Consider the following 21,952-nt stretch of genomic DNA (forward strand, 5'->3'; position numbering starts at 1 on the left):
CAAAACAATCTGACGCACTTCACACTCTTCACACTCTTCAACATCCAATCAGTGAACGCGTCACATGTCTGAGGACATGACGCTGCCGATTAGCCAATCAGTATCTTGTCTGCGGAGCGAACAGGGAAGTGTGACCACGGAGCGGACATAAATATCACAAATTGTTTGAGACATACTTTTTGGTCGTTTTAAAGAAAACTACGGGACTGATTCTCACCAAATTTACAAAAGCACGATTTCGCGACCAAGCTCCTGCTGCAAATTTGGTGAAAATCCTTCCAGCGGTTTGGGCTGTAGGCGTGCGCAAACTTTTTCCCCCCATTCAGTCTATGGGGAAAAAAAGATGTTTTGGGGCCCCCCCCTATTACTTTTCCCCCCTGGACCAAACCTCACCAATCTTTGCAAAAAAAATCCAGAGTGGGCCATATACTTTTTTTGCAAAGTTTGGTAAGGATTCGTCCAGGGGGAGCGTAGTTATAAGCCGCCCAAAAAGTGCTCTTCCTATGGAAACAGCAACTTAACCATAACTACACAGCCACTACTGTGGCTGTGTAATATACAGACATGCACTTAGATATATAAAGGTATAGATATAAGGAACATCACCATTGGACAGGAAGAAGACACCTTCATCTTGGCCACGACAACACTGCTTAGTCCCTCATTAGGTCGGCAAAGTGATCCCTCGTTCTAACAGGGTCTGAGGCGCAGCATTCTCCCTCTCAACAAGACTGCATCACCCTGGGGTCCAAATTCCAACTAACTTTTGCCACGCAATGCACTCTCCTTTATGGGGGGGCATTTCCCCGCCCTTCTAAGTTGTGTCTGCCCTCGGCCGAATAGCAGATCACAAGTCGAAGGGACAGAGGGTGGAAAAAAACCGAGCTAGAAGTGGAAAAACCCAGCGCCCCTCTCCTCGCATTCATTCCCAGAACCCCTTATGCACCTGCCGGACGCTCTGACTCCCTCCCCATATTTGTCCTTCAGTGGACAATACAATAACTATTCTCCATAGGAAGTCAACCCAGCAACTATATTTATGTCGCTATGTGACCTTGCTCTGTTTTTGCTACTGAAATGCTCGTTTATTTTGCAAAGCCTGCGGAAATGCAGGCTTTTATTACTGGGATGGGAGATGAGTGTTCAAAATGGCTGTGCATCAACGCCATGTTGTTCTAGCTCACATTTCGCACTACAGCACCCAATTCTCTATGAATAGGGATACACAGGGATGAACCCAGTAGTCCCAGTAACCTTCTAAAAAATATATTTTCCTTCACCTGGATTTCAGGGGCTTTCTGAATTCCCCAAATTGGTGCTTCATAGAGTGTTACTGCTTTTTCCTGGGCCCTATACATTTTTTTTAAAACATTCAAAGGTTCTTCCTGGCGACTCGACAAACGGGTGATCTCTCCCACTTGTTGACTGTACTTAGCTGATTGCTTTTTGGTGTGCACAGTGCCTGTAAGTGTCTCTGAGAATCTAACCCCCAGCTAGTCTAATTCCTTCATTGTAGATATCATTTCTCTGTTACACACCATTGGAAGCATTTTTGGGTCACCTTCTTCGTCCCATGCAACCCATTATTGCGGATTTCCTTGTGTAAGGGTAGGTGAGAATTCATGAAAAGAACACCTGGTAGTTCAATGTGAAAGCCAGTCTCAAAAAGCGTGCAGAATGTCTAGACGTACACACCCAAGCATCATTGGATATTCATATGTCTGTGGGAGTGCACACTCACATAATGTCAGTGTTCATCGCATCATGTTTCTGCCAAATTGTCTTGTTGCAGTGTTTTCCTGACAATCGAAAGAACGGATTGATCTGATCCTCGCTGTTTAATACAAAATACCAATACATATGGCAGGAAGCACTCTATGCTTTCAGATTCTCCCCAGTGAGTATGCCAGAAGCACTCTAAAACTAAAAGTTGAAGACTCCAGCCCACACAGATGCACTTATGTCTGCTGCACTCTGAGGAAAGACCCCCCGACTTAACCTTTCTCAATGGAACGTGTAACTAATGCGGTCAGCGGCAATGTCCCACTGAGCATCTCCTGAAGCATAGTTTCTCTCTGCCTCTACTTACCTGTTTGAAGGAGTGGGACTTTGGGTGCATTAATGTTGTCTCGCTGAGCTCCCATGCCATATTACTGTCCTCCATGTGTGTGCGCGCCTTCAGGTCTATGCCGGGATAGTGTGAATCCAAGAAGAGAAGTGCTTCAGAGCATTTCCTCTGACCTCTGCAGGGTAGGGCGCAGCTGGGGCTATGTAGGCTGGCCACATCCCAAGTTGGCTGATGACAATGCATGCTGGATATTGTAGTTCCAGGCTATTCCTTAGTAAGCATGCCTGGAGTTACTGCTCAAGGTTTACCAGTAGATGAACCCTATTATGCTCTGTGCCCAGCAAAAGAGCTTGTACACGTAGCCCACTGTAAGACCACTTTCTAGTTGCTTTTGTTGCTGCTTCATACTCCCTTCTTTTAAGGCTTAGTCAGGTCTGCTGCAGGGCTTGACCCAATTATGGGAATACTGGTATCCCAAGGTTCCCTAATACCAAATTTAGATCCTGGCTTGCTTCTTGAACCATCTGGTTTATAGTCACCAGCTTGGTTCTACTTCACCCTCCACCCATGGGTTGCCTTCATGGGCTACAACGATACCTTCAACTCGCCTTTACCAGCAACTAGTCTCCACCCCCCAGTCCCACAGTTGCTTAGGATTTTTGTCAGGCTGTGCACATGTAGCCTCCAGCCAAGGTGCCTCCAGCCAAGCCCCCCCCCCACCAAGTCTGGCGTCTTTGTCTAGCCTTTCCCTGTGTCTGAGGTAACATTTATGCCACAGTGTCTTCAGTTTGGGCTTTCTGAGAGGATTTCTTCCTACCGTTCTTGAGGTTTGTGAAGTGTGAGACCATTCCACCCACCCCCTCTACAACTACAGGCATAGCTGGTGAAAGGTTCGGCTCTTGCAAATCCCTTAGCCAATGTGCCCTTCTCCTGACTTCCAATTCCAGATCATTCACCTTATCCCAGTCTCCAACCCAGTCTGACATACTCACTGCTGAGCCCTTGGTGGTTCTTTGGTGCCCCTGATTAAGTTGATTACTTGGTGTTCCTCATTGGTTATTCCCTGGTGGTCAGAGTCTCAAGAAGCGGGACTGGGTATTCCCCATGTCCCTGTCAGGTGTATTCCTGCCTCTGCTTAGGTTACATTTGTAGCCATGCATTCCTTATTCAGATCAGTTTGAGCTGGTTCCATGGTGGCTGAGTGTTTAAAGAGCCCATCCACAATTTTGAAGTTCGGTCGAAGTGTGGACTACATCATGGTGCCGTTTCCCTTTGCTGCCTTCACTGTGTAACGTTGTTGACTGGAAGTATGTTGTGTCTTTCTTTCTGTGTCGTGGGCTGAGCTTGCAAGCAGGAGTCTTGCAGATGCAGTAGTAGCCACAGCATATGCACAGGCCTCTGCTCATTGGAAATTGTATTCCTGACAAACTAGTGAGGCCACTGGCTACATGGGAATGTATATTACCATCATTAAATGACTGATGCTTAGTTTAGAGGTGCTGCACAGAATTTAATTTACATCACCTACAACAGAAATCGTCAGGTACATGGCAGGGCTCTGAGGAGAGTTAAGTGTTCATAGTAACTAGTTGGAAGCAGTTTCTAGTAACAGTTGCTTTGTGTGTGCTCAAGAAATATAAGTCCTGGACGATGATGCCTCCGTATCGGGTTATATGACGGTGTGGGGGACCAGAAGAAAGTGTCCCAGTGTTGGGAATGACCAATGAACACTGTTTTGTTTGTATTTATTTTTGAGAAGTAGACATGGGTTGATGAGGTGAGTGAAGTACAGCCATGTTGTTGGTACATTTACATTTTTAAATCTACACAACATTTATGGGGTTTACATATATTTAACAAGTATTGTTTTTGCAAGTGAAAACCTGCAGTGTTCAATTAGTGGTATATAATGAGATGCATACATATTGCAAATGAATAATCTAGATTTCAGTCATCTCAAATGTAAGGGCTTGGATTCAGCTCATAATATGAATTGCTGTGTAATTGCCAATGTGGAAAATGCAATGACAGTTAAATTAACTTTAAAATATGTGGTTCAGGTCCAAGTCATTTAGATTGGTATCATATAATGGGTTGCATATCGGTATGCATAGGTTACCATTTGATTTATTGACTATTATGAACTTTTACCATTGCTTCTTAAAATTGATACTTGCCTCCTAGAACTGATCTGGAATTACAAAAGATCCAGATTCAATAAGGCCAAAAAATGTTGACCTGCAATGCTTTTAAAGGAGTCTGAAAGAATGCATGCTCTGTTTATCATTGTATACATTTAATTGATTGATTTGGATTATTTTTTTATTTGAGATGTTATGTTTTACACTACTGTCCTTAATTATTTGTATGTTTTAGATATGTTCCACATGCATTTTGTGCTTGTATGCAGGTGTTTATATTCTCTCAAAGATTGGAATTTTGCACATATAAAGAATTTAAGTATTTTTGTATTTAAATGATTCAGACCCCTCAGCTCAATATAAATGAGTTAAGATGGAATTAATGAATGTTAATGAACCTTCAGGAATTGTTCTGTTGAATTATTATTTTTGAAATTTTCTGAATTTTACTTTCCAGTGGGAACACTTGTTTTGTTGGTATTTGTACTATTGCAGAGTTCCTTACTGTAGTATGGGATCCCTCACTGATGTACAGCCTACCATCTCACACAAACCAGGTTCGGCACCCGCGCTCACTGCTCCCAAAGGGCTCAGTTTCCAACTTTGGTTGTTCCTTGCACAAAACGGCCACCATCAAATAGCATTGTATCGGCTTCCCCTTTCAATTGTTTTCTACAGCAGGCTCAGGATTACACCCCAATGAAGTACCTTACATTTTCTGTCTGCCTCACTTTAATTTCCTCTGGGTTCAGTTGCATGGACCTTTTTGGCTCATTTATACGGTTTCATATTAGTCCCTGAATCACACAGGTCTAAATGCTCTGGAGGCAATTTTAGATTGCTGCAGCGCACATTTCGTTTTAGCTCCTTTGAGCATAGTTATTAGTAATTGACAGGCCTGGGTGGAATGTCCCAGAATTGACCTACACATTTTCTTCTGGTCCCCTCATGAAATTCTAGGTAACTCCTGAATATGGTCTGGTAAATATCGGCTCTCAAATCGCCAAGAGATTTTGCATTCCCTACAAAAAACCCTCACAATCACCAACAAAAGAGACAGACCATCTATTTTCTCTGTAGCCAAAGGTCTTCTATCACCCTCATACGAAAGATGACCATCTGCTGTCTAAATACTGTAAGCTTAGCCAAATGTATTTCTTTAACTTTGTCTTTAGCATAGGTAAGGCAGGATGGTTTGTTACAACTCCAGCAGTGCCTTGCAAGAGTTTGCTTTCCATGGGTGAAATATGTGGTCTAAATGGCCCAAAGGTTTTGATTAGTCTAATAAATCTTTATCACCCGTACATTCAGGTACAAGCTAATTCACCCAGGCTTAGTAATCTATATGGTTATGTTTTTATGAACACGTTTTTTATGATCTGAAGTATTTGTAACGTTTTTTTTCTTTGAAGGCATGACAAAGGTTAAGGTGGGCAAGGAAGACTCCTCATCTACAGAATTTGTGGAAAGAAGAAGAGCAGCACTAGAGAGGTATAATTGGTGCTAATTTGCCTTATAACTCATTGAAGAGAATTGTTATAGTATGCTCACAATGTATTATTTTAAGCCTTATAGCGATTATATTTGTTATATCAGTTGTATTTAATAGCTGTTCAATTACAAAAGACAAATATTTTAGTTCTGAGGTACAGTCTTACACAAGCCTCTGCAAAATGTCAGTTTTATCTGCAAAACGTTACTATGCTACATAATGGCAGTTGTGGCGATTGAGACAATTACTGAAAGTGGGAAAATGACAATGTGCCAATTTGTCTACTATGGTTAACAAACTATAATTTCATTTCGGATTCAAATAGGACAACTTTAGTTGCTTAGGCGCACCTATTTTGGTTGAGGCTTGTAACATTTAAGTAGTTATCAAAAAGTGTTTTTTTTTTTCTTGTTTTTTTTTTTAACCATTATTGTTGGTTATCATAAAGCATCTATTAACATTCACAATATTGGGCCTGGCTCATGGAAGTGTTCTATAATGGCGCAATGCCATAGGAAAATGTTCTGTGAATCAGGCCCATTATGTCATGTTGAACAATCACTGATGTGCATTTACTGAGCCATAACAAGTGATTTGGCACCCAATTAGACTCTCATTCTGTTTAAATGGACTTTGTCCCAGTGTAATCGTGGTCAGTTTCCCGAGAGATGTAACGCTAGCAAAATCTGTGCAATAGTCTTCCTTTTCCATTATTGAAATCTTTCTTATTCGGGACATGACCGCTAACGGTCCTCAGTTGCCCATCACTTTACCCCTAAATTATATTTCAAATGGATTGTGTCCTCCCACATATTCCTCATCTTTGATATATTCAAGTCTGCTTGCAGCTTGGTTTTGGACATCTTTTTTATAGGGTCGAGCGTTGTGCAGCGTTGAATCTTGGTCCTCAACGGTCACCGTAGCGTCCCTCGTTACCTCGACGCTGGCATATAGTAGCATGCGCGCTGACAGTTACCTCAGTTCTGTTTTTTCCGCATTGCTGCGTGCTTCGGAGCTACTCGCCTCAGCAATTAAATTGCATTTTTCTTCAAGCGGGCCTCCACACCGAAGAAAGGCTTCAAGCGGTGTTCAGACTGTGGGGCCAAGATGTCGATCAGAAGGTCGACGACTGTGTCTCGTGTCAATCGATGATGGTTAAGGCCTTGCGGGAAAGGAAGGGGAAACTCGATGCAGGGAATCCAAGATGCAGAATGTTGTAGATACATTAAAGGAAACCAGTAGCTGGGAAACATCACCAGAGACAGAATTTGGTAATGCTGGTTGTATAGATCCGTTTTACAAGGCAGTAATTGGTAAAGTGGCTGAATATCTAGCATGGTCCAGACCTACAGCTACAGTGGAGACTGATGACCTCACTGATATGCTAGACAGTGGGCCAGTTAGAGAAACTGTGTAGCCATTTCACATAGCCTTGAGAGTAAGGGTAATGAAGAACTAGCAAAAGCCAGATCCTATTCCATCGGTTAATAGGTTATTAACAAAGAAATACAAGACTGCTTCCATAGACCCTCCATTTTTTAACAGGCACCCAACGCCTGAAAGCTTAGTGGTCCAAGAAGCAGTAGCTTCTTCAAAAGCTGCAGCCTATCCTTCCGCTCCGGCAGATAAGGAAGATGGGAGTATTGATTCTTTAGGTAAGAGTGTTTATTGCAGGAAGTATGGCGCTAAAGTCTGCCAATGCTTCCAGTGCATTTGCAAAATACACACATACCCTTTGGGGTGTAGCTGCTCTAGCTGCAGAGCATATACCAGAGGAGAAGAGCGAGTAGGCTTTTTAAGCCTGATACAAGATGGCGAAGATGCCATGAGACAATCCCTACAATCTAGTTTGGATACAGTGGACTCGGTCAGTAGATCCATGGCTGCCAGCGCAGTACTTGGACGTGTGTCTTGGCTAAGAAAATCCAGATTTTCGGCAGATGTCCAGGCAAGTATGCTAGACATACCGTTTGACGATACTTCTCTGTTTGGTGAGGAGGCCGATAGCAGTCTAGAAAAACTGAAAGCTTCTAGGGCTGCAGCAAAATCTTTAGGGACGGCAATAAGACAACCTCAATTTACGAGTCAAGGATGGAGAGGTCGTTCTTTCCATTTCTATTCTTCCATATCTAGAGGAGGTTAATTTTCATAAAGTGGTCAAAGACCATATCATGGAAGAGGTAGAGGAGGAAGGAGGCCCGATTCTACACCCGCAGAATTGCCCTCATCTGCAGGTGGAACAGCAAAATGAATCCACCCACAAATCTGTGGTAGGGGGCAGACTGTTGGCGAAGCAGAACTGCTGATGCATGGGTCCTACAAACAGTAGCAAACGGTTATTGCCTCCCATTCCTGAAGACCTCCCGATTGCCCCCCAAGAGCAAGATCAACCTTGGTTCCATGTCCACTCCTCCAACAGGAGATTCTTACCCTCTTGGAGAAAGGTGTGTTAGAGTTGGTACCTGTAGCAGAGAGGAACCAAGGTTGGTACTCCCCTTACTTTTTAATACCCAAGAAGGACAGAGGAGTGTGACCCATCTTGGACTTGAGATGCTGGAACAAGTTCCTCAGGAAGGACAAGTTTGACTCCAGGATTGGTTGGTGTCATTGGACCTATAAGATGCTTAATTTCATGTGCCGATACATCAGAAACACAAAGTACCTGAGGTTCGCAGTTGGTGTTATGATGCCTACCCCCGGGGACCCAGACCAAGTCCAGCAACCCCGGAAGCAGGCATCAAGTTATCCCAAGCAAGCCCAACAACCCCTGCTAGGGGCTATTTGGGTCCAGTCCTGGCGCCCATGGCGCCAGGCTCATATGGAGAGTCAGTCCAGGCGCCATAGGCGCCAGGCTCATGGATTAAAACTTACCTGATTCAGACCATGCTGCAAACTTACCTGATGCAGACCATGCTGCAAGAGCTCCAAGCCAAAAGAGGCTTGGAAGGGACTACTTTACTTAGGGACTATTTTTTACTCAGGCGGGGCTGGGGAGGAATACTTACCTGGGACTACTTTGGAGGCTATTTAAACCACGCCCGAAGAGCAGCACACGCTTTGCGTTATTCTGCATCCAGCAGCGTAACGCTCACCGTGTCTGCAACTCTGCATCCAGCCTTCTGCCATGCCTGCCTCGAGTTTGGAGCTCCTAGAAAAAGGGAGAAAGAAGGAGAAAAAGTTAGAACAAGAGCAATACCTTTGATCCTTACCTGGATTCCGATCCATCGCGCCTTCGAGCTGGAAGAAAGAAGCCATTTATGCGCGTCGCCTCACCTGCTGCAGCGCCGCGCTGAACTCACCGGCCTTCGCAGCATCTTCACATTTCACCGCATCCTCCTGCATGTTCCCGCCGCACTCCGGCACCTAAGGAGAAGACAAGAACAGCAAGGTGATCCAAGGGAATACACAGAGGAATATTAGTTATCCCCCCCATAGACTTACCTGATTTTACCACCGGGGTACTATTCCTCTTCACGGGTCGGCGCAGCTTCCACTGCATCTTCGCCAAACCCCGGCCCCTAACGGGAAACAAAAGGACAGCAAGGTGAAACAAAGGGACTAAGAAGGGGAACCTTCCTCACCACAATAGACTTACCTGATTTTACCGCCAGAGGTATTATTCCCCGAGACTTCATACTTTCTCTCAGCGCCTGAATAAGGGAGAAAGCAACAGGTTACATATTGACATTATTTTATCGAACTGTGTTGGAAAATACAAATCCTTAACAGAATATTACCGGTTGCCACGAGGAACTCTTCATTAGGGTCAAGCTGCAACCTGCAAGGAATCAGACAAGACAACAGGCATTTGAACTCTTACGAACTTTATACTTACGGCATCTTGCCGGGAATCTCAGAGTCAATATTGTTCTGGAACTCACCAATTCCTTCGAGCCAGTGAAGCAACTGGTTATCAACGAGCCCCTGCGCTCAATGCAGGATGGAGAGCTCATCTTTTCAAACCATCAGGTGAGACTATAAGATGGGACATCAAAGGTGATCTGTGGGGAGAACAGTGGGGGTGGGCGGGGGAATTTACGCTCAACTCCACGGGTGGTTAATTCCCTTTCTCCATTTGCAGAAGAATATTCCTACGGGCCAAGCAAACGCAGCTAGGTGGGCCAGTCCAGTCCGTCATCTCGGCCCTACGCGTCACATTGGTGGAGACTGCAGCTGTCCAGTTCCGATTGACGCCTCTGTGGGAGCCAGGTGAGCGTAACAGTTGGCGGTTCTCATTATCTGTTTCGGGTTCTGCCATTTGGTCTCACCTCAGCCCCAAGGGTTTTCACCAAGCTTATGTCAGTAGTTGCAGCAAGTCTAAGTAGGGAAGGGATACACATCTACCCCTACCTAGACTACTGGCAGATGAGGGCTGTTTCTCCAGAAAAGTCTCTGAATCATCTGTCGAACCTGCCACCTCCTCCACTAGCTGGGCTTCTCCCTGAACTTCAAGAAGTCCCATTGGACACCCTCTCACAAGCTTCAATGTATTGGAGCAGTCCTGGATTCAGCCCCGGGAAACGCTTTGCCACCCGAGTTAAGGGCTCAACATCTGTTGCAGATGGTCCAAAAATGTCAGAGTGCCCAACCTCTTCCGGCCTACGACTTCCTAAGGTTGCTTGGCCTCATGGCATCCTGCATTTTTCTTGTTCCAGAAGCCTGTCTGAGAATGAGATCCTTTCATTGGGCTCTCGGATCCCAGTGGTCTCAATTCTCCGGCAGAATGACTGACCTTCTCCACCTCCTGACAAAGGTTGCCCAGGATCTCCTGTGGTGAGCCAGCCGAGAGAAGGTGATGAAAGGAGAACATTTTTGGCAACCATGGCTGGAGACGACAGTTGTGACAGACGCCTCCCCCTCAGGATGGGGAGCTCACACGAGAGATCTTTCAATAAGCAGACAGTCGGAATCCAGATTCCCTATCGACCTTTTGGAACTGAGGGCAATCAGACTAGCGCTGATGGCCTTTCTGCCCTCAATACGGGGCAAAAGGTGTCCTGATAATGACAGACAACACAGTGGCCCTACATTACTTCAACAAGAGAGGGGGTGTAGGGGCACTCCCCCTGTGCAGAGAGGCAATGCAGCGCTGGTTCTGGGCACTGAGAGAAGGAATAACTCTTCTGGCAGTTAATCTAGCCAGAGAAAAGAACACAGCAGCGGACGCTCGGCACCATATTCCACGAGTGGGGACTAGCTCAGGAAGTGCTTCAAGAGATCTTCACCCTTTGGCGAACCCCTCAAGTGGATCTGTTCGCGACCAGTGTTAACCGGAAGTGCAAACTGTTCTGCTCCAGGGAAGTTCCCCAAAGAGGTGCTCTAGGAGACGTGTTTGTAGTGGACTGGGAATTGCCACTCCTGTACGTGTTTCACCAGTCCCAGTCATTCTTCACATAATAACGAGGTTGAGGAAGTTGGGAAAAACAATTATCTTCATTGCTCCACATTGGGCCACGAGAACGTGGTACCCGGGCCTTCTAGAAATGGCCATCTGCCCTCCAATTCGTCTTGCCCAAAGAGAAGACCTTCTCTCGCGAGAGGAGGATCGCATTCTTCATACAGAGATCAGGAGTCTCAACTTTCACGCCTGGTGTCTGAAAGGGTAAGATATAAGGATTGGGACCTTCTGGATGACATAATGGAAGTGTTGCTTTCGGCTAGAAGTCCAGCAACTAAATCCCTGTACAGCTGCTGTTGGAATACATTTTGCAGCTGGTGCAGGGAAAAGAAAATGGAACCTTTCTCATGTAAACTACTCCAGGTTTTGTTTGTCTTACTTCACTTGACTCATTCTGGGTTGCAAGCAGCCACGGCGAATGGCTGTTTAGCAGCCCTTTCAATTTTATTTTCAAAAGATCTCCTTTAAAGTACTGATTGTGACTCAATTTCTGAAAGGCTTAACAAATTTGTTTCCGACCTATTCCCTTCATTGTGGGATCTAAATTTGGTACTAAGATGTCTTATGGGAGCTCCCTTTGAGCTCCTACATTCATGTCCTTTAAGGATGCTTACCATAATAATTTCCTTTCTGGTAGCCATCACATCTGCCCTTAGGATAAGTGATCTACAGGCTCTTTCTTCCAAACAACCTTTCACGTCCTTCTCCAAGGATCAGATAGTTTTAAGGTTTGAGTCCTCTTTCCTACCAAAAGTAGTGTCAGAATTTCATCACTACCATCTTTTTATCCTCCTCATCCATCTAAGGAGGAAGAGAGACTACATTGCTTGGACCCTAAGAAAGTACTAAGTTTCTATATTACAAGAACTGTTAATATTCGCCAAGATGATCAGCTGTTTATAGGTTATGCTGGTCAAAGATTAGGTTTGGCTGTCACAAAACAAACCATCTCTGGATGGATTGTTATTTGTATAACTTTTACTCGTTGGCAGGAAAGGACTGGCCCAAAGGTCTGAGGGCGCATCCCACTAGATCAATGGCTGCTTCATCGGCTCTAGAGAGAGGTGTACCATTAAGGGACATTTGCAGAGTAGCAACATGGAAGTCCCTGTATACATTTAGTAAATTCTGCTGTGTAGATTCTTTTTCAGGAGCCGAAGCCAAATTTGGCAACGCTGCCCTCCAAAATATTAAAGTAAATTCTTAGCACCCTCCTCCAAACTCAAACTGCTTTGGGAGTCTTATCAAAGATTATGAATACATGGGAGGACACAATCCATTTGAAGAACAAGTTACTTAACCGTGGTAACTTTCTTTCGACTGGATGTACCTCCCATGTATGCCTCATTTCCCCCGCCATCCATCGTCTCTTGCCTAAAATTTCCATGTATTACACCTTCCTTTCTCGCAAAGTCAAGACTAACGCCTCCTGTGACACAACATACTAATTAAAGGTGGAAAACGAAGAACTGAGTTAACGGTCAGCATGCGTGCTATTATATACCAGCCTCGGCGTCATGAGTGACCCTACGGAGACAGTCAAAGACCAAGATTCGATGATGCACAATGCTCGACCCTATTAAAAAAGAAATCCGAAGAAAGCTGCAAGCAGACATGAATCTATCAAAGGAGGAATACGTGGGAGGAACATCCAGTCGAAAGAACGTTACCACGGGTAAGTAACTTGTTCTCCTCATTTGTCACTCCACTCTACTGATTCTGATGTGGCCCTTGTGCCCATTGTCCTGCCCACCACTAAAGTGTTGGGTAACCCTCCTTAGCTTTGTATTCACAGAATGCACTTTATGGTCAGCCTTTTAAGGCTGGATTTCCTCACCTTGCCTAAAGAAAACCGTTGATCCCTGGAGGGATCTAAATACCTTTCATAAAGAAGGAAATCTAGTATACAGCGGTGACGTTTCTAATGTAGGCCCGCTATTTAAACTTGTACACTCCCAGTGAGCAACTGTGAAAGAGCAGACGTATAGTGCAAAAACTGGTCACCCATGGCATGATGCCAAGTATCCCAAAATTTAACTGAACAAGACATAAGGGCAGGGAAACGAGGAAGCCATGAGTGCTCCAGCTAAGAATGGACCCAGGATGAGGTGGATCAAGTGTGGCTCACGTATTCCCTGATACTTAATGGTATCGGAAGCCATCAGTAGTCTCCAACGCTTGGCACCTGCTGTTTGCTTTTCAGTGGGTGCATGTTTTTGTGTGATACTTCAGGGTTCTGGGATTGAAAGAGGGATATGTTGAGTTTGTTAGTCATAGGAAAGGAGTTAAGTGTAGCGGGTGTAGATGATGTCTAAAGGTGTGCACTGTGAGGAGCCTGGTTCTTTCTTTAGCAGCAGCTTTACCTTTCCAGCCACCTCCCCATGCTGTTTTTGGACCGTCACTGCTAAAAGGGGCACATAGTCTCTTGGGCACAAATGGCACTTCTGGCTGCTAGTCCATAAAAATATCCAGGTGCATGGGCTGAGAGCAGTCCTGCAGCTGTTTGGCTCATTTACAATGCTATACTGAGGGATTCTTGCAGCTGAGGTATTGGTGCTAAAGAAAGAAATCAAACATACTGCATATTAATGTGATGGACCCTCACAAACGGAGAAGCATGAACAAACTGCTAGCAGTATCAAAGTCTTACAATGTCAGTGGAAAAGGAATGCCTCCCCTTTAAGTGGAAACGCACAGTACTGTACCCCTATGAAATCTTTTCAGGGCCCATATTGCAGAAAAACAATAGGTAGTGGCTACAGTAAAGCTAAAAACCTTATAGAAAAAGATCTAAGCAGCAGAATATCTCGCCCTATGTCGAGAAGCTGATTTATTTTTCTCTTGTCCTTTGTGGAACTGAGGGCCACTGGGGTATATAAATTGTAGTACCGTAAACAGATGAGTGACAATGGTTTGGGCCAAAAGCACAAGTTTATTTTTTGGGATCCTTACATAAGTTAGCCATTTTACAGGAAAACTCCACAATGGTGTTGTCCTTTCCTTGTGGTTCTAACTCTAGTCCGGGATCCCATCCTTGATTGGCCCCATTTGTATTAATTAATGATCAGGGTGTTATTTCAAACATGAAGGACTTGCTGTACAAAGTAGGAAATGGCATAATAGAGAGAAGAGACTATCCTAGAGAAAAGTGCCTTTACATAAAAGCATTGTTCGATTGAATGATCTATACATATAGCTGTTTGTGAAGGGGGTCAGAGTAGGAACATATACCATGGACATGGACCGGAGGATATAACCTTATTTCTTTTTGGAGCCTGAGGCCGATATTCACATTTACAATGAACATAGAATAGTCCTAACAGCAGAATGCTGGAAAGGTTGTTTTGGGTGGTTTTTTTTGTATAGAGGTGGTTTGGTGGGGTGTAGGGCGTGAGAGGCTTTTGAGCTTCGGTTTTGAAGAGTTGCCCTGAAGAGATGGTTTTGATGGCTGGGAGAAAAGTCCTGTGAAGTAGGGTAAGTAGGGAAAGGTCACGAGAGCAGGAGGTGGCAATGGGGTATGGCGGGGGACTGATGAGTTGTGAAGAAACGAAGAGCGTGGAGTTCAAGGGAAAGCGTACAATGAGATGCATTTAACAAAGTAAACGGGGGGTGCTTAAGACACTGGATACATTTATATACCAGTACACAGCATTTAACATAGTAATTTTTACCTGGACAGCCAGCATGCGGAGTATGATTTGGGTATACTAAAAAGCGGGCACACATTCTTGATTTGTGCCTCCACACTATTTTTTCTTGGCTTTTCCTTCAGATGTCTTTGGTCCTCTTGATTTGCGTCATTGCTTCCTGTAGGAGACCACTCTCTTGGGGTATCAAGGTATTGCGTGCTTCTGGACAATAGGGTTGGTGCCGATGATGAGCCCAAAATGTCTTCTAAAGCAGACCAGGTGGACTTTTCTGCATATATAAACTACCTTTAACTCCATTCTCGCAGGCTTGCAGCATGGCTCTCGCTTTTTCTCCATTCCTTCAACCATCTTTCCATCCTATACACCTACTTTGCTTTCAAGTCTCTTCTGTATGCCCCCATTCATGTTCTCAACCACCTTCCACTCAATCATCCCCCTCCTTCAGTGTATTCTTCCTCCATTACCCCTCCATTAATTCTTCCTTTTGCTACGTTCCTCCTTCATGCAGGTGCTAAGAGTGTTTAATTTGGAAAATAAACACATTTACCTTGCAGCGCACTTTGGCGCTGTGCCCTACTTCCTTAAATCCACTTTCCCTGTTGATGACTTTGACATCAACAGGGAAACTGACTTCAGAAGGCATGGCACAACACAACGCCACAATGCATGGTCATATGTTTTTGTATTTTCTATTGAACACACTTGGGTCTTGTGTAGTTCACTATGCACATGCTAAGAGGCACGGGAGGAGCAGGGAGGTCAAGGATGCAAGTGAAGGGGGCACTGTCCAGCAGCAGCCATAATGCAGACTTGTACCAGAGCATACATCCCACGTTCTAAGCATCCTAATTGTCTAGCTCATTTTCCACAAACGTAATAAAACATAATGGCTACACCACTGACCAGTACTCCTGAATTCTGTTCATATAAATATAAACATAGCAAAGTTAAGTCCACACCATCAACTCCTAGTATACAAATGTACAATCAGAATCGAGAATCAGTTCTCGAACCAGTACTCCTACATTTACTTACATTTAAAATTAACCTCTTTACTTTTTATACTTTTTTGTTGGTCACATCTTACCAGTTGAGAAAACAGTGTACATTTATCTCTGTACCACACTGCCTCTTTCCGAAGACTAACACTTACTCCACCTCCTTTATACCCCTTGCATCCACCCTTCAAACAAAACACACTCCTAAAAGCAACTTTTTCAATCTTCTGTATCAATCCCAACTTTGAGAACCGCTCTGTAGAGCACCACGGATCGTGAAGTGCCTTTTTCTACATAGTATACTGTTCATCAGTTGGGACTAACGAACTGAGAAATCATACAAAATAGTCTGGATGTATCTCTGTGCTCAAGGCCTCTTTTCCAAAACTGACAACACTAATCTACCTCCTTGTATACCACCACGTCATCACTTCAAGCAAATCGAAATTTAAACCTTAAATCAACTTTTACATCTTCTATACAAACCGACCTTGAGAACTGCACCGAAGACAACGCTAAATCGTGAAATGTTCCTTCACATCACGTAAAAACCTCATCAAACAAAAAAATGTAACCACGGCTCGCCCATGAACGGATTTCAGCGGCGCACTTTATATTCACAAAACAAAATTAAAAACAACCGTTCTCGATGCCCAAACACAAGATGCTAAATTGCCTTAATACAACCCCATACACATTTTAATTTAATTTGGAAAGCATTATTTTTAATAATCCTAAATTTACTTCAAATACTTATCTTCGCCCAACTAGCAACCATACTGATTACCACAGCTCAATGTATTATAGTTTATAAGTATTTACTTTTCCCCATTCATGCTGCTTCTCGGTCTCACCAAAACACTAAACCTTGAAAAAAGCTACACTACCCTCAAGCCCCAAACCTACACCAATCCTTCCTCACCCTGTCCACAAAACTCCCTAATTTAACACCCTTTATATCATTTTAGGGCACTTTGCAAACTGAAAAAGATTGGAAACCGCAGTAAATCATGGGAGATATAAATAACATTTTGGCTACAGGGGCGCACCGCGCTGCACTAAATAAAAATATATATTTTTTTTAAAATGGATGCATTTGCCCTAAAGCAAGAGGATTTCGTTTGACCGCGTGTGGCCCCACATGTTTCTTATTTGCTGCAAGTCTGTCCAGCAGTTTGGGCTGTGCGCATGGACATTTTGCCTATGAGAAAATGAATGGAAAAGTAAAAAGCACATTTTCTTTGACCCTTCATATCTTTTGAACCATAACACTGATTTGCACGAAACGTTCAATTACTGCGGGTTCCCAGGCCCTGATATAGGAATATGAAATGCTGTGCTGATCCATGCTACGGCACAAACGTTATTAACCATAGAATCTTTCCATTTCCTGTGGATGATAGGTTTCACCTTAAATGTACGGTGGCTGTTGCCGCTCTATAGTGTGCATATATATTTATTGCTAGGGCATGGCATAGTTTCAAAAAATAACTTGCTGTTTAACCCTTTCCTGAAAACATCTACAGTAAAATGTCAGATGCCACCCCTGTTTCGAAAGCGTAAGATTTGTTCATGTATGTCTTGATATTGTAAAGAAAATCTACTTTGTCGCGTTTTGAACCGCTTTTAACATATGGTTTTCCCATGGGGGGGGGGGGTGGAGGGTTTGCCCTAATTGTTTCAACATTGTCTGCTACGGTTTTTGTCATTTTTGGCTTGCAAGTAGATCTCATTAGAAACTTGTGCATTGACATTTTGAGATTAACTATTTGAAATGTCTCTATATATGACTCATTCACAATGAAAATGTTTTCCATTGAAAAAACGCATAGTTAATATATTTTACTTTTTACAACATAAAAGGTGTATGCAAAAACATACTGTGTATCACAAATACACACTTAACATATGACACACAAATTAACCTGGTCAAATTTCAGATATTAAATATCAAACGTGTGTATATCATGCATGCGCAATAAACCTATTTTCCATTGAACATTTTTTACTACTGATACTGTACTTTTACAACATATATGGTGTACGCAGAAAAATACACTGCTTATTAAAAGACGTTAAAACACCAACTTCCTTACACACAACTGTCTGCATGCTACAAAACAAACTACTGCTTGGAGAACATGGAGTATGCAACCTTACCAACAGTAGAAAGAGCATACGGAGGGCTACCAACTGCTTATTACATCGCTAGAACCAGTCTGCAGTTTCATTTATTAGACATTTATTATATTAACATTAACGTAAGCATTCAAAGATATGGAATACACACTCAGTACAAGTTACATTTTAAAGTGCACACAGTAAAACCATTTTTTAAAACTGTGCGCAAACCTTCGACCAATGTACTGCGTGGAACACATGCGTATGCAATCATACCACCAATAGGAAGAGCCTACGCAAAGCTAGCAACTTGTAGTACTTTTTGATAACGTTTAGTGCACATCAGGATTTAAAGTTGGATAAACATGAATTACCGTAATGCACAAAAGACTCCTTTAACGATATTACATAGAAGTAAACGATTTCCTACATTGTTTAAATGTTGTCAATCGGCTCTATAAATGCTGGTATTTTTACTTTTGATGTTAAATATGAAATGTAACCCCAGAGTCAAACAAATTGTCAAATACATATATTTACAGTGATTTGAGCATGATTAATTTTACGAGTCTTATTTCTTCGTACCCAGCTTTTACATGCAGCTGTGCTTGAAACGCAATTTTGCTTTGTGGGAACAAACGTACTAAGTGTAATACGTCCTTTTATTTTAATAGATTTCTGTTCCTTTCATGTACCCCACGTTATTCCCACCAGCATGTTAAAAAAAAATTACATCTTGAATTTCTCCAATTCCATGATAGCTTTTTCAATAATTCTCTCCCGTTTGCCACCACAGTATCCATGCCATTGAACATCCACATTTTGTAATGGTACAATTGTAAGCTCTCTTCTAACTTAGTTTTCAAGAGAAAAGATCCATGAATTTAGAATAAGAAACTTTCTTTCACTTCAGTTAAATACCTGTTACGCAATATACATTCACGCTGTTTTATTATGATAAACCCGAACATTCATATTATACAAATTAATTGGTACATGCTAAAACAAAACATTACAGTTTTGCCTACTACCTATAACTTGCCTCTTGTTCCATTTTTAATGAACTGCAACAGTAACATTAACAACTTGCATTTTTTAAAGTTTTGATATCGTGGCGTAGTTATATTAACGTTCTTACTCAATTATGTTGATAACTGTATGTACTTAATGTGTTTTTTTAATTTGAAAACACACCCACTTAGCTAACCTATTAACCAGTAAGCAACACACGCAACTTCCTCCAGAGCATAAGCTTTTTCAATCAATACATTACTTCTGCATACTGTAAACCATGCCTATACCACTTAATGAACACTTACGGACAGGTTCCTTTTACGCTGTAAACTACATATATTTGCTGTATAAAAAACAAATGCAACTTATTCTGAAACATCTGCATTTTCAACCCTTAAATACGGCTATATATTGGAAACCACTTAATGCACACTTAAGATCATGTTGTACCAAAAAGTAGTCCACTGAACTTGTTTATCTGCATATGCACTTGCAAACAAGTAATAACTTTGCATGTGTACTGTAAACCACACCCATGCTGTTACATCACTATAGACTTACTCTGTGGGGCTTGTGCTGTTTAATGAATAAATAAAACACTCCCTGCTGAAAAGGCCAAACAATCAACAAACGCCCCCTGCTTCTTTTTCAACAAACGCATGTGCCAGTGAGTGGAAATAATGGCTCCAATATCTACAATTACCCATGATGCTGGTTGACCACTTTATAGTTACAAGTGAATGTACTACGCATTGATTATTTTTTTTTTAACAAAAACACTGCTGAGAAAATGCTTAAAATTGTATTAATTGTTGAAGCTTCAGTATGCTTGTGACTGTACACATACAGCAAATCATACACATTTATAGTATGTGCATACAACCAAGTACTAATCTTGTAAATTAATAAAAAGCTGAAGGATTACTGTTCTTGTAAATATATGTGTACATAATAGCATGCAAGCACTGTATGCAAGCATACATTGAATAACGTAAAATAAGTATATAAGCATTTGGACAGTTACAATATGGTAGCAATTGTAATGGGTATGCTTGTAATTTCATAAAAATCAAAAGGGTTAGTGTACTTTCAAATTTGCGCATGCATGCACCTATAAACACAGTATGGATGCATAAATGACTAACCTGCTTCACAGTAAATGGGTGTTGTTTAGAATGAAGGTAAAATATGTTCATATTAAAATTAAATGGAAGCACGTAACGCTTGTAAATTAGAACACTTGAAGTCTTACAGTGCTTTTAAATGTATGCATAATGTAAATAATGTACATGTACTTCACAGTAAGTATGTACGAATAATTTTAAATTCAAATACAATATGGTGGCAATTGTATGTGTCCATGGAATGAAATAAGATGTTGCATGTATTAAGTGAATGGTAAATGTTTTTTTTAAAGATGGTTACAAATGCATCTGGACGATATGCATAATGTTGTACTACAAAACATTACATAAAGCCCATCGCCAATGATCATGCTTTGCAAAGGCAGACATCTAGTGGTTGATGCGGAGCTGTAAATGATTTATCGATTTCGAAAAGGGAGGTTTATGGGGCGTTACTGTAATACTATCCCCATCGTGACGTGTAATGTACCCATGATTCTTCACACGTGGAGGTCCTCAGATTCTTCCGCCATCGAGTTTTTTGGAGCTAATTTCTCATGATCGAACATTAGAGGTAGCGGCAGCTAATAATACTTTGTCGCCTTCTGTGCAGAGACTGTGCGGCTTTCGAGGTTTACGGAGGATTGACACACAATGGCCTACAACTCTTCAGGCTTCGTCTTACACAGTGGGGGAAAATCACTAAACCCATTTAGAGGAGAATGGCTCCATACAATTCCCCCATTATATATATATTGTCTCACGGTTCACCAGCATTAACCATGGAGAAGACTACTTTTAAGTTTTGCCCCATATTTAACTAGAAGTTTCCCTGGAAGGATACATACAGCGTGTATAAACAATGTCTTCCTAGAGACCACCTGGAGGGCAAAGGTCGAGCATGTAAGCACTTTAAACCAAAGACGCTTAAGGATTGTCGATCAGAAAGCTGGACATCCTACATGATGCAAGCTCGGGCATCAATGGAAAACCCTGCCAGGGTGAAGGAATTCAAGGCAAGCAGGACGTTCCTGGCTTCATTAGTGAAGCTGAGGAGACATCTGATGAGGAAGCTGAAGTTTCCCAGGTGCCAGTCTCCAGCTCCGAATGGCAGGCATCCTTCTCTATTATAGAGGCTTCCTCTGGCGACAAGGCAACAACATTACACACTTGCATGGGGTCAGCTTGCTGCATACTGTGCGACTGCCAAGATAACCAAAGCATCGTACTTCATAGAAAAATACATCACCCACTTGCGCTGTTTCTACACATTTGTTGAAAGGCACAAAGGCTTCGGCAGAACATGTATTCTCAGCGGGCCCACAAACCGCTGCACCGAGCGGTGCTCTTGGCACATGTTCCCAAAACATCACACATGCCAAGTCTGCCTAGTTCTACACTGGAAATAAATGTACATTGACACATCCAGATCGCACACATATAACAGTTTTGACGGTGATGGAGACCGTGAAGCCTGGGTACACAAGTAGTACTTCCCCTCTAGTGGATACACTTATAAAGAAGAAACATATGCAGAAAAGTCTGGAGGAAGAAGTGGTTTTCCCACTGCATGTCCCTCCTTGTGGTGATTGGACAAAAGACTGATTTCAACACACACTAGATTAGATGGCATCTTTCATGTATTTTTTATAGGACCATCCAGTAAAACATAAACATGGAGGAGGATGTTCCACCTCAAACAGCTAGATCACACATACACTTATGAGTAGCCCATAATTGAGCTGGATGCAGATGATGATGAGGATGATCATTTTGCAGAGGAAGACACATGCATTGAGCCAGAGCACTATACTGTCCCTCATTGATGATGCGATTGTGTATAATCTCCTTAAAAAAAACAGCGAATGGTTTCTTCTTTTTTTTTCTTCCAAGATCGGCACCCATGAGTCGGAAGAGGACAATGATTTTGTTGACTACCTCTACGA

The 21,952-nt window shown here is 42.6% G+C and overlaps 1 protein-coding gene across 1 annotated transcript in view; it reads left to right on the forward strand.

Annotated features, from left to right (window-relative positions):
• Positions 1-21,952, forward strand: part of SNX2 (sorting nexin 2) — a 625,746-nt gene that overhangs the window by 288,204 nt on the left and 315,590 nt on the right. Inside the window, exon 7 of the mRNA XM_069625578.1 lies at positions 5,622-5,700. Within this exon, the coding sequence (XP_069481679.1) occupies positions 5,622-5,700 (79 nt within the window). The remainder of the gene's footprint in view (positions 1-5,621; positions 5,701-21,952) is intronic.

The sequence above is a fragment of the Ambystoma mexicanum genome, chromosome 6p, assembly GCF_040938575.1.
Source record: "Ambystoma mexicanum isolate Mex_15411 chromosome 6p, UKY_AmexF1_1, whole genome shotgun sequence".
In the NCBI taxonomy this organism is placed as follows: Eukaryota; Metazoa; Chordata; class Amphibia; order Caudata; family Ambystomatidae; genus Ambystoma; species Ambystoma mexicanum.